This window comes from Diorhabda sublineata, chromosome 1 (genome assembly GCF_026230105.1).
Source record: "Diorhabda sublineata isolate icDioSubl1.1 chromosome 1, icDioSubl1.1, whole genome shotgun sequence".
In the NCBI taxonomy this organism is placed as follows: domain Eukaryota; kingdom Metazoa; phylum Arthropoda; class Insecta; order Coleoptera; family Chrysomelidae; genus Diorhabda; species Diorhabda sublineata.
The window spans coordinates 894232-911438 of NC_079474.1; the positions used below are offsets into that span (position 1 = coordinate 894232).

At 31.4% G+C, this 17207-nt stretch overlaps 1 protein-coding gene across 2 annotated transcripts; it reads left to right on the forward strand.

Moving 5' to 3' along the window:
• The first annotated feature begins 99 nt into the window (after window positions 1-99).
• LOC130448968 (arf-GAP domain and FG repeat-containing protein 1) lies at window positions 100-16769 on the forward strand. Of its 2 annotated transcripts, XM_056786598.1 has the most exons (7): window positions 100-359; window positions 9169-9381; window positions 9464-9804; window positions 14117-14212; window positions 15012-15305; window positions 15373-15626; window positions 15698-16769. In XM_056786598.1, exons 1-7 carry the CDS (start codon window positions 157-159, stop codon window positions 15740-15742), a joined length of 1446 nt encoding a protein of 481 aa, XP_056642576.1. In that variant the 5' UTR covers window positions 100-156; the 3' UTR covers window positions 15743-16769. The 2 variants fall into 2 exon arrangements, with proteins under 2 accessions (XP_056642576.1, XP_056642584.1); XM_056786606.1 differs by lacking the exon at window positions 14117-14212 and having other exon boundaries at window positions 102-359.
• The last annotated feature ends 438 nt before the right edge of the window (window positions 16770-17207 follow it).

The following is a 17207-nucleotide window of genomic DNA, read 5'->3' on the forward strand; positions in this document are numbered from 1 at the left end:
TTTTTTTTTGAGAAGGCCTCTTTCCAAAGTACTATCCAGCAATTATATACAGTCATTCTTATTGGATCTTCAATGACAGTTGTTTGGGTTTGGTGAAACTGCATAAATATACTTGAAAATTAGTAGTTGAATAACAGCGTTGAACTGTTGAAGATAATGAGTAGTAGTGAGAGTGGTGAGGTGTTGAAATTCTCGATGGCTTTATCACGAAGGAAACAGGACGAAAAAAATTTGAAGACTTTACGTGAATTGGGTGCCTTACCTTCAAATAAATATTGTTTCGATTGTAATCAACGCGGTCCTACATATGTGAATGTTACCATTGGATCTTTTGTCTGTACAAAATGTTCGGGAATGCTGTAAGTACAGTTTCTAGATGCCTTTAAATACGTAATGTTTTAAAAGAACTCTTAGATCTATGTTTGTATTGAACGGTATTGCTAATTCGGATATGAATGAGTTCGTTATAAAAGCGTGCTATTTATAAATTCAATCTAATTCAAACTAGTTCTTTGTAGTTGTAAAAAAGTTACTTCCGTGACACGCTCTGCAAGATATAACTACAAATGACGATTCCTCGATCTTCATAAAATATTAGTCATGATTCTAGTTAAAGTTGAAGTATAGTAAAATTATAAATAATGGCCTAGGTTATTGTTAATATTGATTAAACTAATACGTTATGATTTAATAATTGTTATCATTGAATGGTTACTTAGTTACGGTTTGAAATATTGCAATTCTGTTAAATATCCAGTTCTTTTGTTATTTGTATGCTTTATTAAGATTTTCCTTATCTTGAAGAACAGGGTAGTTAAATTTAACGGTATTTTCCAACACATTTTTAATTTTTATAATGATGATTTTTGATAATTTATTATCGAATTATCATTATCTACCAAAATGTCATTTTATTTTCGAAGAATTTCGAATATTTAGTTGAATTAAGGATTATACATATCATAAAAACGACGGGTTGTAATAAATATACGTTTTTCGTTAATAATTCTTATACTTATATACATAGTTTTCAATTAATTATTTTTGATAAATTCCCCTTAGTATTCTCATTCACATAAATAGGTTAGGTTAGGTTAGGTTAGGCTGTTATAAATCTAAATTGATCATATTAAATTTGATAAATATATATTTCGATATAAATATCAATAAAATTCGAACCGAATAGGTCGTAAATCGTATAAACCATAATATTCATCATAAAAACTGAAACTGTTAATTACTCCTACACAATTGAATTCAATATTCTAATAATTTTATCAAAGGTATTCAACTATGTGAATTATAACCTAATTTTTTTATTCAGCCAATATCGGTAACAAATTTACGTATTCTTTTAAGCCACATGGTGAAAATATTCTCGATACGTGGTTTTAGTTAATATTTAGAACCATAAAATGTTACGATATTTACAAACTTCGTAATATCCTGGTAATTTAACCTTTGAAGTATATTTTGATTACTTAAAAAAGTATATTGCAGTTTTTCGAGGACACCAAACACTTGTTTGTACGTATTTATAATTAGATGGTAGTGTATATTTTCAATAAAAAGGTGTGTCTAGGAAATATTCACATATCTATTATCATCATCATCATCCCGTCTGTTTTTATGTAAATATTATTTCATACGTTTAAGAATTAGTTGTTTTCTAATTATCATATATTAATACTACTTTTTAGACATATGGCAACATTGGAATATCGGTGTCAGACAATGATAAATGCTTTTTGTTTCTTCTGTTGTTGATCGCTTGGTTAGGCAAAAGCATTTCTTCGAAAAATTCGTCACAAAGAATAATATGAGTAAAAAAAAGGCATGAAAAAGTTTTAAAATGGACGCGAAACTTCCGATATTGTTATTGAAATAAAGACGAACGATACGTGCAATTGAATTCCGCCTTCTTCTATTGATACTAAATATAATTCGTGGCTCATTTTCCTTTCTATAAACTTCCAAATATGTAAGTCTGATACATATTCTTCGATTACTTTGTGTATATTATATGAGACGTGTTCTCAATTCTTAGATATAAATAAAAATTTCCAATGGAAAATCGATAAAGTTAATGGAGAATGTTTTGGTTATTTGCCAGTAGGCGTATTTGTTTTTTTTTTCTCTTTTTAAATTTACATAAAACTCGTAACCTTAAACCGCATCGTACCTATATTGTGTTCCATGCGGTCGAGGCGTGTGCGATTTTAATGGCGTACAATACGCGGGATTTTCTACATCGTTTTTATGCAATTTAACTTTTATTCACTTATAAGAACGATAAATTTGATTGGTCTAAAATAAAACGAAATTAATAAAAGTCGTGTCCTACTGAACTCGATCTCCTTAGGATGCACTCAGCACCTCATTTAATTATTAACATTGGCATTTAATTAACGGGCGTTTTTATAGCCAATATGGAGGATATCTATTGACGTATAATAACTGATGTATCGAATCATTGAAAGTGTTGATCGATTTCGTCTAAAAAAAAATTAGTTTTTCGAATAGGTATTTGAACGGTAAAAAATTACAAAAATGATGTATTAGATCGTGGAAATTACTATACTGATTTTATTTTAACGAATATTTGAAAGGTTTTATAGCCAATATGGAGGATACGTATTGACATATGACAACTGATGTATCGAATCAGTGAAAGTGTTGATCGATTTCGTCTAAAAAAAATTAGTTTTTCGAATAGGTATTTGAACGATAAAAAATTACAAAAATGACGTATTAGATCGTGGAAATTACTATCCTGATTTTATTTTAACTAATATTCAAAGTCCTCCTAAAACTTTCGTGGTTTTATATGGAAAAGATGCTTTACTATAAGGAGGTCACGTGTTTATTACAAAATGTCGAACTATTATATATATTTTATACGGTGGGTTGTATAAAAGATTGTTGTTGTGCGGGAGTGTGTGTGTATATTCTACAAAAAAAAATTTCTTTTAACAATGGAATCTAGGTCACTAACACAGAAATCTATGAATCTATCTCACAATGAGATACTTTCACAAATTTCAATTGCTACAGGTAAATACGATCTAATTTTTTAAAATGTTTATTTGGAAATTGAAGCGTTCGGACGGACGTAGCGACGTACTTGTATAACTAAATTAATTCCACGTATTGAATGAACACGATGAGTCACCGTATGTCGTTTCCCTCGCCTATTAAATTAATTTTTTACCACGAAATCAATTCGAGTTATTTAAAATTCCACAAATTAGATTAAACGGTGTCTTTTCGTATGTCTACCGTCTCCGTTGAGTCTTAAGTAGGCTTCGTATCGGATGACACGCCAGGTTAACCGAATAGTCAGTCATTTACCAACGTGAGTCACTTGATTCCAATTAAATTAAAATACACCTGTGTATACAATCGATTATAAACTTTCATTTTTCTTTTTAATACGTATAAGGGGTGAAAACAGAATGTTTTATCGTTACGGTGGTGATTAATATTCGGAATGATTCGTCGTTGCGTAATGATCGCATATGTATATATACACTAGCCTACAAATTGAAATTGCGAAATCTTATCGAAGTTATATTTTAATTTGGGGTGAGGTATTATTAACTAGTGGATCTCGGAGAACAATCCACCCCCATAATAGGCAGCGTTTATTAGATTTTAAAGAAATACTGTCGAATTTTGAAACGGCGATTCTACATGTTCGAATAAATAAATTTTTGTTTGTTTTTGATGACAAATTATACAACCGTTGTCGTTGTCTTTTATTTTCGAAAAGTTTTCGATACTTTTTCGTGTAAATACAGCGTAAATATCGAAGAAAATCATTAATTAATACTGAGGGGTTGCTGACGTAAAAAGAAGGGTGTATGTGTGTGTGTGTGAAAGAAAATTTTTCAACGATTCTACCTAAATATTAATCTTGATTAAAAATAAAAACGTTTCCGGCTTTTCCGCTTATTAATTATATTTCATCGATTAAATTTATAGATAGAAAACGTTAAACATATGTTATGGAAATAGAAATTATTTGTAAAACGGTTCAATTTACAAACCGTTTAATTAATATAGAAAGTGCCGTTATACTTCGGAACGTTCAAATTATTTTACGATATTTAGTTGCGCTAAACACTTTCATACAGAAATATTATTTTACATAATCTATATTCATATATATTAATGCTAAACATTTTAAAATCTATTAATAAGTTTTGGTTTTTAAAATAATAATAATAATGGGGTTGAGTTTCTTAGATACTTCGCGGACCACCCTCGTATACCTTGTTCTTTTAGTTCTGTCAATTATAACGAACGTACCATAATATATAAAAAAAATTATACTACGCTTGAATTTGGTAAGAAATTTATAGAAATTTCTGGTCGAATTCTCAAAAATTCTGTTATCTTTTCTTATTTTTGGAATTTCAAAGCAAATCAATTGAAATCCTACCGTTACGTTTTATCTAATTGAACTAATGAATAACATCGCGTTATGTAATAAATGTATTCATTTATATACCGAAAATTGCGTTTCGAGTGTTCCATGTAATGAAAGTGACAGTTCCGTACTGCAAAACACTTTCGGGACGCTCTGGAGTAGACACTTCAATGTTGACAGTTGACAGTTTTACTTCGATGATTTTGAATAACCTTGAAGCTTATATAGATAACTTAATAACAAACACGATACATATATAAAACGTTTTAGTTTTGTTGAAAATTACCGAGAAACCAGTTTACTTTAAATAACTAATCATTCTTTTTTTAACCGTTATTCTTCTAAATTGACTGATAACTTCCCTTGTTTCATATTTGATTTGAATTTACTATAATTAGACAGCATCGTTTTGGAAAATGTTTATTTCGATGTACCACGTATTCAGTTTTTCCCTTGAACCTTATCATTGTCTCTAAATCATTATATACAACCTACACAACAATTTTTTTAATCATTTTTTATCTGTTCGCTTTCGATGATTCTCTTTATCGTATTTTTATTTCGTATGTTCCGGCAGAAAATAAAAAAATGATAAAATCTTTGACGCATTAATTTCAATAGATAAAAAATGTCACTAATATAAAGGAATCGCTTGTTTTGGTTAACTATAAAGCGGGTACTACACGATGCATCAAACTTTTTCGTTACGTAGAGAAATAAAAACATGCCAGAAAAATGATAAATACCATACAACAGATATAAAACTTATAAAATAAAACTGGACGATACTTGAAACTTTGGTTTTTTCATACAAAACACGTAGCAAAAAGTGTTGGTTCCAAATTGGGTCGTCCTTTGAGGCGGGTCAAATAAACCGACTTTCCACGACCAACGTCGAAAGCGAAACATTCGTCCAATGACATGCGTACTGCGTTCAACGTTGGAAGCATTGGATTGGCTTAACCAGTAACGTAAAATCGTGTACTATTGAAATAAATAGAGAATTCTTTTGTTGTTCTGTGAAAGAGAATAATGTTTGTTTCATGTAGATAGAAATATTTCGTATTTAAAATGACGCTGATTTCTAATCCAAAAACATCAAACATTTCGTTATCCCCGATAACAATTCGTCAGGAGTCTTATCGAAAACAAAAATAAAATCATTGAAACTGATACTTCCCCGGAGATACATTTTGTATTGTTATTTTTACGTAAAATTTTATCTTTCTGTATGTGTTACGTCTGTTATTTTTTTTTTTTTTTTTGAATAAATATTGAAATTGTTCGGTATTATTTTTCATTCGTAATCGCATCGTTTATAGATACGTTTTAAATCCGTGAAATATTATTAGATTTTGTCATATAAACAGTTTACGAATTTGCTGGTAAGTCATCATTTTTTGCGGCGATTTTTTTTTTATTTTTATGCGTCAACTGCACTAGCGGTATAAAATTTAATACAAACGTTTAAATTCAGCAAAATAATAACAAATTGTTCTTTTCGATTAAGCGGATAACATTTTTAAATCAATTGCTGAGCTTGTACTATATTTTTTTTTTCGTCAAATCAACACGATAATGTTTTGATAATAACAAAAGTAGCTTCACTTAAATGGCCGTCATTTTTTTACGACTAAACGAAATGTCATGAAATTTGACACATAATCTTTCGAAAGTTGGTACTTCATAAACGTCATATCGATTTGACAATGGCAACGCCATCTGTGTGTCAGTCACGCTACTGTTTATTTATATTATAAATTATTATTATTATATATTCTGATACGTTTTAGAGAAATACGATGTTTCAATATTTTTTCAAACTGTTACCATCAACCAAGAATTAAATAATTATTATTTTTTTCTATAAATTATGATATAAAACAATGAATATGTGGATATATGTCATTAGTCTTAAAATAGAAGTTAAATTGTATAAATATATAGGAAGAGGTGAAAAACGAAGTTAATTTGCAGAAATTGTGATACGAAACACCGAGTCGCGCTTTCCGTATCTGGTACCGAATGAAACGACGACCTTGAACCCCGGGTTCCTGGGTTCGGGAAGTCGAAAGTCGAAGCGTACGATCACACCGATTTATAATGTGGTATGATATATAAAGCGCATGTACAATTTATCCGTTTGCCACCTATTAACAGTGCGAGTTTAGTTAAATATGTATTTGAATTACGTCAAATTTGCTTAAACTGTCCTTCTATAAGAGATTATCAAGTGTTAGAATGTTTTTCATCGAATAAAAAATATTTAATAAATTGAAATTTTTGTTTACTTTCTTAATTTATTTAAGAATTCGAGGCCGACGACTATATCATCAAAATATGGACACGAATACATTACGTAAAATAATGTCCACTCGGAAGTGAATACAAATAACAAATATTGAATAAAATTTATATCAAATAATCGTTTAGGAAGGGTATTAATGAAAACAATATATATATATATATATATATATATATATATATATATATATATATATATATATATATATATATATATATATACTTACAAAAAGTGGTGGATTTGGTTATCGTGTATGGGTCCCATTTAAACTTTTATGTACAGTTCGATGAACGAGTAACGATAGACTTTATATAACCGTACTGTCGTGGTAAACAGACGAAAGTCAATTTTGGAAAGTAATTTTATATATAACGTTATAAATGATTGCATTGCAAACTATAATCGGATTAATAAATACAGTAAATTATTCCAATAAAAGAAGGAAAAGATTCCACGTCAAATGACATCCGTCATTTAATCGATGTTTTATGATATTGACGTCGATTCACGTCAATTTAACTAATTTGATGTCAATGGAATCAAATATTGGTTAATATGATTAATTAATATTTTGTTTACAAATGAAACAATATAAAACTTCGTTTTTATTAGATGTTAAAGAACGTTGATTGATGTTAAACTGGACGTTGCATAGATTACTACTGCTCTATCATAAAATTTATTGATATAGATCGATGTATTGTTGATTCTTCAACGTATATTATACATCGATGGTTTTTTATTCGATGCATCGAACTTAATCCTTTTAAAACGTCAAAAATTTATCGAGGCCAGTTTGCAAAATATTTACTCTTATTTAGAATTATTATATCAAGAAAATTGAAATAATCGAATCTTCTACATTAGTCCCCATATAAAATATTTGTAGCGTCATCTAAAATTTACGTCTTTAAAATTTCATCGGAAATATAAAATTTGTAATAATATTTATGGTAAATATTTACCAAAAACGTACTCTAAATATATAATCTAATTTCTGTTTTAACATGTGCGAATTGATTTTTTAAGTGCTCGGGATGTGTGTATCCCTTGCATTCCATTTCAAATATTTATAGAGATATCTATATAAAATAAATTTTCCGTTGAACTTGAACTATAAATAATTTCGATATTAGCGTTAAGAAAAATATAAACCGACGTCCAGTTGAGTCCGGCGTGACATAATACTGTCAAAACTTGACAGTTTAAGAAATTCCAACAACGCATTTGGCTTATACGGGGTGTGTATATAAATTCAGGAGGTATAAAAAAATTTTGGTTAGGTTAGGTTGTTCAATTATACGGGGGTGATTTTGTTATAGATCCATACCAGCAATAATCATTTGAATTTTTTCGCGTGAATTTATAAACTTATAATTAGAGAAAATGTTTTATATCTTTCGGTTAAAAACCGAACGCGCCGCGCTGTTTTTTTTTGTGCAATCGTACTACGAAACGGTACTATTCGTACCAGGCTAATAATTTATTTTTGGTACTTGTATGTATTACAAAACGAAAACACAGCGACATCGGGTTATCAACTTTAATTGAAAAAATGCTTTTATTATTTCCTAGCGTACGAAAGGTCATAAATATAAATATTTTTGTTTCGATAATTTCGTATGAATCAGAGAGAGAGAGAGAGAGGGAACGAGGAAATTTTTATCTATCCTTCAAAAAAATTATAAAAAAAACTGTGATCTGGTTAGAATTTATTTTTAGAAAACGTCGTGGAAAAGGTGAAATTGGGGAGAGTACGATGTCCGTGGCGACGGATTCGGCTTAATTATGACAAAATAAATCGAAAATGAAGAATGAAATTTTTCGATATCTCGCTTCGTTTTCGAGATATCGATACTTGGAATTATAATCTAAACGTCAGTTTAAAATTCGCTTTATATATAACAGATGGCGTTCAATACTTCGTTTCAAATGAATATTTTATCACTTCAAATTCAATATGAATCGTGTAATTCAATAAACAAAAGATTTTTTATTTAATTTTTATATTATTTACCCTGATAGTCCCCCCGTAAGAAAACAAGAACTTTTTACACTCAAAGTGCACCACGAGAAGGTTAGGTTAGGTTGATATATACAAATATTTAAAAAAAAATGAATTTTTTCAACTTCGAGTATCGATATCTCGAAAACGAAGCGAGATATCGAAAAATTTCTTCCATTTTCGACATATTTTGGGTCGATTTACAAAATGGCATGGTCGAATCCAGGCGCCACGTGTGAGTAATTGTTGAAAATTTGAAAAAAAGTTATTTTCAGGTGTTTTGATTCTTTTCAATTTTTGTTTCTATCCGCTAGATTCACCGCTAGAATTTTCGAAAATTGTTTAAATTCAATTCGACGTTTGACAAATTGTTGTCTATTTTGACTATTTCCGTTGCGGGGTCGCCTTTTATTTTGTCGGTTTCAGAAGAGGTATAACACCCCCGCACCGTGTCAAATCCATATCCATGGCGACATTCACCAACGAAGAAATAGATATTTTGAAAAGTAGAGGAAACGATTATTGCAGACAGGTGTGGTTAGGTTTATACGAAGGCACTCCGCCCAACACCAACAACAACAACAACGCCGACGAAACTACGATTAAGGATTTTATGGTAGAAAAATATGAAAAACGTAGGTAAGTAAATATTTTCTATTTTTTTTTTTTTTCAATATGTATTATTATTAGTTTAACGATTATCATCTCGAATTATTAACAGGTATTATCTCGATCCAATTAACGTCAAACCGATCGAGGAAACGAAAACACCGAAAATCAACGGAGTCGAGGTGCCGCCGACGCAAAGGCCGAGGCCCGAAATAAATAGAAATAACGCGAATCCAAATCGTAATAATAATATAGTGATAAATAATAACGCGAATACGAACGGGTTTGTGGCAGATTTCGATAAAGCGGACATCTTCACAGGTACCGGTACCACTACGACTAATGGTTCCATTAGTAACGGTACTACCGCGAGGTCACAACAACAACAACAACAACAACGAAATGGTTTCGCTAATTTCGATAATAACCCGGTGTTTAATAATACATCGACGGGTAAGTTTTTTTTTTTTTTTTTTTTTAAATTTGAATTGTACCTCGTATTATTAATTTATTTACAAATTATTTGTCGTAAAAACGTCTAGCCGCGCGATATTTACGGTTGGTTGCGATAAAAAAAAAGTTTAATCGTTAAACGCGTTTCCTTTGTATCTAAAACGGATTTTGAAACCGCATACGGCGTGGCGAAATCAAAGGAATTCTCCAACCTTCGCAATCTGAGTTCGACTCGTCATCATCATCGGACCGGGCACAACTTGGGTTTCGAACAGCAAATGCTTCGTGATTTTGACCGAATATATATGTAAATAATTCGAAATGTTTCTTTAAACAAACTCTTTTGGCAAACAAACAAAACTTCTAGACCGGTTTTGAAATGATTGCGCCTCATCAATACAACGTACGAAGATCGTTGCTTCTGATGACCAATCGATTCGATGTTTTAACTGTTCGAAAACGTTTTTATTTGAACCGACGTGTCGTGCTAGTATATCATTCAAAATTGACTGTTCTACGTTGGCGACACGTCCTGTTATTCGACAGGCGACTATTTTCTTCGAAATGCTTCGTGAATTTGACTGAATATATGTAAATAATTCGAAATGTTTCTTTAAACAAACTCTTTTGGCAAACAAACAAAACTTCTAGACCGGTTTTGAAGTGATTGCGCCTCATCAATACAACGTACGAAGATCGTTGCTTTTGATGACCAATCGATTCGATGTTTTAACTGTTCGAAAACGTTTTTATTTGAACCGACGTGTCGTGCTAGTGTATCATTCAAAATTGACTGTTCTACGTTGGCGACACGTCCTGTTATTCGACAGGCGACTATTTTCTTCGAAATGCTTCGTGAATTTGACTGAATATATGTAAATAATTCGAAATGTTTCTTTAAACAAACTCTTTTGGCAAACAAACAAAACTTCTAGACCGGTTTTGAAGTGATTGCGCCTCATCAATACAACGTACGAAGATCGTTGCTTTTGATGACCAATCGATTCGATGTTTTAACTGTTCGAAAACGTTTTTATTTGAACCGACGTGTCGTGCTAGTGTATCATTCAAAATTGACTGTTCTACGTTGGCGACACGTCCTGTTATTCGACAGGCGACTATTTTCTTCGAAATGCTTCGTGAATTTGACTGAATATATGTAAATAATTCGAAATGTTTCTTTAAACAAACTCTTTTGGCAAACAAACAAAACTTCTAGACCGGTTTTGAAATGATTGCGCCTCATCAATACAACGTACGAAGATCGTTGCTTCTGATGACCAATCGATTCGATGTTTTAACTGTTCGAAAACGTTTTTATTTGAACCGACGTGTCGTGCTAGTATATCATTCAAAATTGACTGTTCTACGTTGGCGACACGTCCTGTTATTCGACAGGCGACTATTTTCTTCGAAATGCTTCGTGAATTTGTCTGAATATATGTAAATAATTCGAAATGTTTCTTTAAACAAACTCTTTTGGCAAACAAACAAAACTTCTAGACCGGTTTTGAAGTGATTGCGCCTCATCAATACAACGTACGAAGATCGTTGCTTCTGATGACCAATCGATTCGATGTTTTAACTGTTCGAAAACGTTTTTATTTGAACCGACGTGTCGTGCTAGTATATCATTCAAAATTGACTGTTCTACGTTGGCGACACGTCCTGTTATTCGACAGGCGACTATTTTCTTCGAAATGCTTCGTGAATTTGACTGAATATATGTAAATAATTCGAAATGTTTCTTTAAACAAACTCTTTTGGCAAACAAACAAAACTTCTAGACCGGTTTTGAAGTGATTGCGCCTCATCAATACAACGTACGAAGATCGTTGCTTCTGATGACCAATCGATTCGATGTTTTAACTGTTCGAAAACGTTTTTATTTGAACCGACGTGTCGTGCTAGTATATCATTCAAAATTGACTGTTCTACGTTGGCGACACGTCCTGTTATTCGACAGGCGACTATTTTCTTCGAAATGCTTCGTGAATTTGACTGAATATATGTAAATAATTCGAAATGTTTCTTTAAACAAACTCTTTTGGCAAACAAACAAAACTTCTAGACCGGTTTTGAAGTGATTGCGCCTCATCAATACAACGTACGAAGATCGTTGCTTCTGATGACCAATCGATTCGATGTTTTAACTGTTCGAAAACGTTTTTATTTGAACCGACGTGTCGTGCTAGTATATCATTCAAAATTGACTGTTCTACGTTGGCGACACGTCCTGTTATTCGACAGGCGACTATTTTCTTCGAAATGCTTCGTGATTTTGACTGAATATATGTAAATAATTCGAAATGTTTCTTTAAACAAACTCTTTTGGCAAACAAACAAAACTTCTAGACCGGTTTTGAAATGATTGCGCCTCATCAATACAACGTACGAAGATCGTTGCTTCTGATGATCAATCGATTCGATGTTTAAACTGTTCGAGAACGAAATGCTTCGTGATTTTGACCGATTATTCCGAGTATCTGTAAACAATTCGAATAACACTCGTATGTCGACTTATGCGTGTCAAATGTCAAACTCTATGACGTCATGACATATTCACATCAGTTATGTCGAAATTAAGTAACTACCCTCGTATTTTCCTTTTAATCCGAATACTAGTTAGGAAATTTATTATCGCAGATTTATATGAAAATAAAAAAATAAAAAATAAACAGATTTATTTTTATTAAAATGGATGTTATCAATCGATATAACAAACCACTTCCTTGAGTTGATTCAATTATAATTAATACGAGAAGGAAGAAGATAAAAAAAAATCATCGAACGAATTGATTTGAATTCAATTTTTAATATTATAATTTCGTTAATAAAGAAACGGTAGATATACACCACCACTACACATTTTATTTAACGTGTGTGTACCAAGTGTTACGAAAAGTATTTTATTATCGTACGTAATCAATTTTTACAACAGGTAACACAAACAATACTTCCTCAATAACATAAACGATGTGTGTCTATAGAATATTTAACACGGGAAGGTATTCAAGGTTTTTACCAATTATATACCTAACCAAACTTATATGGAAACGTCTAATATATAAAACGTAAAAAAACGAAAAAGAAAATTCGAGATATTTGTGTAAAAAAACGGCAACGTTGCCAACTCGTAAAAAATTGAATAATAACCGTGAATCGTTGGGTGTTGATAAAAAAGTTCACCATGTGGCAACGCGGCTTTATTTAATATCTAACGACGAAAGAAAAACATATTTTCGAAATTTTTCAAAATATGAAAATAAATTAGGAACGTCGCTGCTTCAACACGTCAGTTGAGGAATTTCCCCGACTAAATTTTTAGTATATATATTTACTATTTCGACAGATTAATTTTGATTCCCTTGATACGATTCAAGGTCAATGGGTCGTAGAACCTAAATTAATTTTACGTCAGACAAAAAAAAACAAATAAACAAGTTTCTTTAACGTCTTCAATTTTTTTTTTTTTTCATTCTAGTTTGTATAAATCGTACAAAGTTAATTGCGATGTTACATCATTCGACGTCACTGCATAGTTATTTAAACCTGACCGGCAACGGACACGTTCCACCATAGTGGACTTTCTTGTTTTTTTTTTTTTTTATCGTTTCTGTATTTATTCTGCGTACTGGAAAATGAAACCGGGTTTCGTTATATTATAAATCCAGCGGCGTTACCCGTTTTATATTGTTAGATACGAATCAGCTGTTTTTAACGTAAAATATTTCCACAAAGTTAACCGAGAAATAAATTAGTTTCATTCATAATAATAAAAAAAAATGTTCTTTCGATAAATTAATAAAATCTAAATGTGTCGACACCATATTAGTTGTCAGTTTTTATATACGTACGAGGGTTTTCGGATAATTTCTCAAAATATTCTTCGATGTTTTCATTGTTCAAAAACTGATTTGTGAAATTTTCTTCGGACATTTCTGACAAACAGCACTTTTCGAGTACATTCGCCATTAAAAATGTCAAACTTTTTGATTGTAATGTCAGATTTTACGAATCTCGAAACTTAATTAGCAACCCCCGTAGTATTTGACGTTTTGTATATTTAAAAGTTGTATAAAATGGAGATGCGGTTAAATAACTAGAAAACAATTTATTGTAATTAATGATATAATTTGTCCTTGATGAATAATATCCTATTATAAAGTAACGATTTATTTGGGTACAATTTTCGATAATAATTGGTAGTAAAACAATAGTTATAATTATAAACGAAACGTGACTAGTCGGTATACACGAATTAAATAATTCATTTTATCGATTTTATAAAAAAAATGTTTTAATATTCCAGAGGACTTCAGCATATTCGACTTAAAATTTACGGACAATTGCGGTCCAGTTTTAAACCACGTCCCTCTGTTTCCCAAATGTAACGTGAATCGTTGGAGTAAGTCGTAGAAAAAAGAAAAGTTTGTCTTTTCGTAGATGTTATGTTTTTATATTGTTACCAACGTTATAAAATACGATTCTTTCATAATTACTTTCGTAAATCCCCCGGTATATTCGATTCGAATACTTGGATATATTACAGACAAAAACAACAACCTAGTCGGGATAACCGATCGCGTACGCGAGAGAGAGACAGAGAGAATCAGAAGTTTTCTATTTGTAAATGATTGGAATTGTAATAGAATATGATATATCACTTGGTATCTGAAAATTAAGATGTTCCGTGCATATAAAATTTTCTTGTTTTTGTCCCATGAATATGTCATTATATCGATCTGGTTTATGTCATGTCATAAAATACTATTTGTAGCAAAATTTACTAATTTCGAGACGTTAAATTCTCGTAAATTACTCATAAAAAAAAGTTAGAACCGTTTTTATTTAAATGCCGATTATGTCCAGACTGGTTGTATAAAAAAATCTTCTTTTTTATAAGGATTGTTGTATACCGGGGTATTAGAAATGTATCATTAACGTTGATAATAATTCGAATAGTTTTTTTTTTTCAACTTACATCCACTGCTTTGAGAAGATTCACGCTGAGCTCTATTAACCTAAAACTTAAGTGTGATTAATTTTACTATACAGAGTGTTATACCATCTAGAACTTAATGTCATCAATTTAAATAGCACATTCACGCAATTTATATTGAGATTTATTTTAATTTTCGCTAACGTAGACGCAATATTAATTAAAATTTACAAATTTAGTCGAAACATGTATTAAATCATTACAGGTTTACCATCTACCGGTGTTTTTAAAAACGTAAGTACTAATTGGGACCAAACTAGTACGACCGCAAATCTAAACGGTACGCAAAATCTCAACGGTACCGCTACGGTACCGTCTGAAGATAGATACGCCGCCCTTAAAGATCTAGATAACGAACTGAAGACACAGAAGACCGGTAGCCTCGATTGGAGCAATAGCAATAGTTCCAACGGATCTTTGTACAGCTCTCCGACGCCTACGGGCTCCGTGTACAGTTCCCCCTCGCCGCAAAGCTCCATATTTGGATCTCCTAGTCAAGGTAGTATTAAAAAAAAAAACGCCTAACCTAACCCAACCTTATAATTTTTCGAACGCGATGTTTTCAGGTCAATTTATGACTGCCTTTCCTCAATCTCAAGACGTTCTGGTAACACCGAACGTAGTTTCTAATCCGTTCAAAACGAACAGCATCAACTGGTCGAATTTGAACGGAGGCGTTCAAACGACGGCGCAGCCGTTCGCGAATCCTTTCAACGACACGATCAAATCGAACGGTTACGCGCAGGGCTTCCAACCGATAGCCGCTTTTCCAGTTCCAGTCAACGGCGCCGCCAACGGATGGACACCGAATCCGTTTAAAGTAAATATTATATACGGGTGGTAATCGATAGGATGGTAATTTTTATATATATATTTTTTTTTGTTTTACAGATCGGTGCTGTTAACGGTACGAATTCGAATAATCCGTTTTTATGAGACTTTTATATTATCGCCGGAATATTTTTAGCTCATTTAACTATTAGTAGACGCCTAAAAAAAATTAATTTTATCTCAATCTCTCTCTATTCACCTCTCTAATATATATATATTTTTTTTAAATACTAGACGAAAGAAAGAACAAACCCTCGTAACAAATAATGGGAGTGACTATTTAAACGGAAAGTCGTGAAATAACTTTTATTTATCATATCGATTTTTAATTAAAACAAGAATATTACATTTGTCACCCTGTATTTATTATATAATCAAATAGACGTAACTTTCATAGCTCGATAAGTCACTTCTATATTTATCTTTACTTTTAACTATTTATTATTATTATTTTTGTTATGGTGTATTTATTTATATCAAGTGGATCTAGAAACTTGTATCAAAGTTATGCCAAAAATGCTTTCGTCTCTATATATATATATATATGAATATACGTATAAAAATATATTTATAATTTTTAGAGATTAGGTTTTATTTTAAAGATACGCTTAATTGCAGTTATCATTGAACAATCGGTTGCGTAGTTACTCCTATTTACATTATCTGTTTTTATTTTATAGAAACTTTTTGAACTACCAACGAAAACTATTCGATAGGTCAAATGTACCGCGTCGATAGTTCTTTACTCCATATAATTCACAAAACGTCAGTTGTCAAATTATATTTTTAGGTTGGTCTTGAGATATTTCGATAATAATTTTATTAAATTTCGTTTTGTACATATATTAATCTTTTTCGTGTTTTTTTTTTCTATTATTTAATTAAAAAGTGGATGTATGAAATAGGATATTGTTATTTTGAGAATCTTTTGTTTTCTAAATAGAAGACATATTCTGTGATAACCAAAAAAAAAATGCCTAATCAAAAATTTTACTGTAGGACGTGATAGTTTATTGGTTCCGTCCTTGATAATTACTGTGTATACAATATGGATTCTAAACTGCAAGCACAATTTATTATGTATTTTCCTGTCTAAAAAAAAAAGGTTGTGTGAATAAAATTTGTAACAACATTGTTCTATATTCGTATTTACCCTATCCCAGTACCATCTCCTACATCACACCTGAGCAGAGGGAAACTAAAGCAGATGCATAGAACTTCTATGGTATCAGGTACAGAATAATAATAAAAAAATCATCGGAGAATAAAGTAAATAGGGATGAAACCGATCATTGGGACAACCTATGGGGTTTGGATAAGCAAAGACTCTTCTGTTGTATTGTTGATTGTATAACCTGAGTAAGAACAACCTACAAATACCAACAGGAGTCTTGTCCAGGTAGGGTTGCCTAAATGGGGGATACAGGATTCAGTTGTGCGGAAGACGAAACCTCTATCCACATTCTCTTAAGTGTAAATACACTACTGAACTCCAATATCCCACAGTATTGGGATTAACAGTTCATAAACAATGGTTTATCCAGTATTGCAGCAACAAAGGGAGTCATAC

Bases quoted from the DNA above. Each gene is read 5' to 3' on its own strand.
- LOC130448968 (XM_056786598.1), top strand. From the start codon at position 157: ATGAGTAGTAGTGAGAGTGGTGAGGTGTTGAAATTCTCGATGGCTTTA. The intron at 360-9,168 runs GTAAGTACAGTT...TGTCGGTTTCAG, and splicing joins ACAAAATGTTCGGGAATGCT to AAGAGGTATAACACCCCCGC. The intron at 9,805-14,116 runs GTAAGTTTTTTT...TTAATATTCCAG, and splicing joins GTTTAATAATACATCGACGG to AGGACTTCAGCATATTCGAC.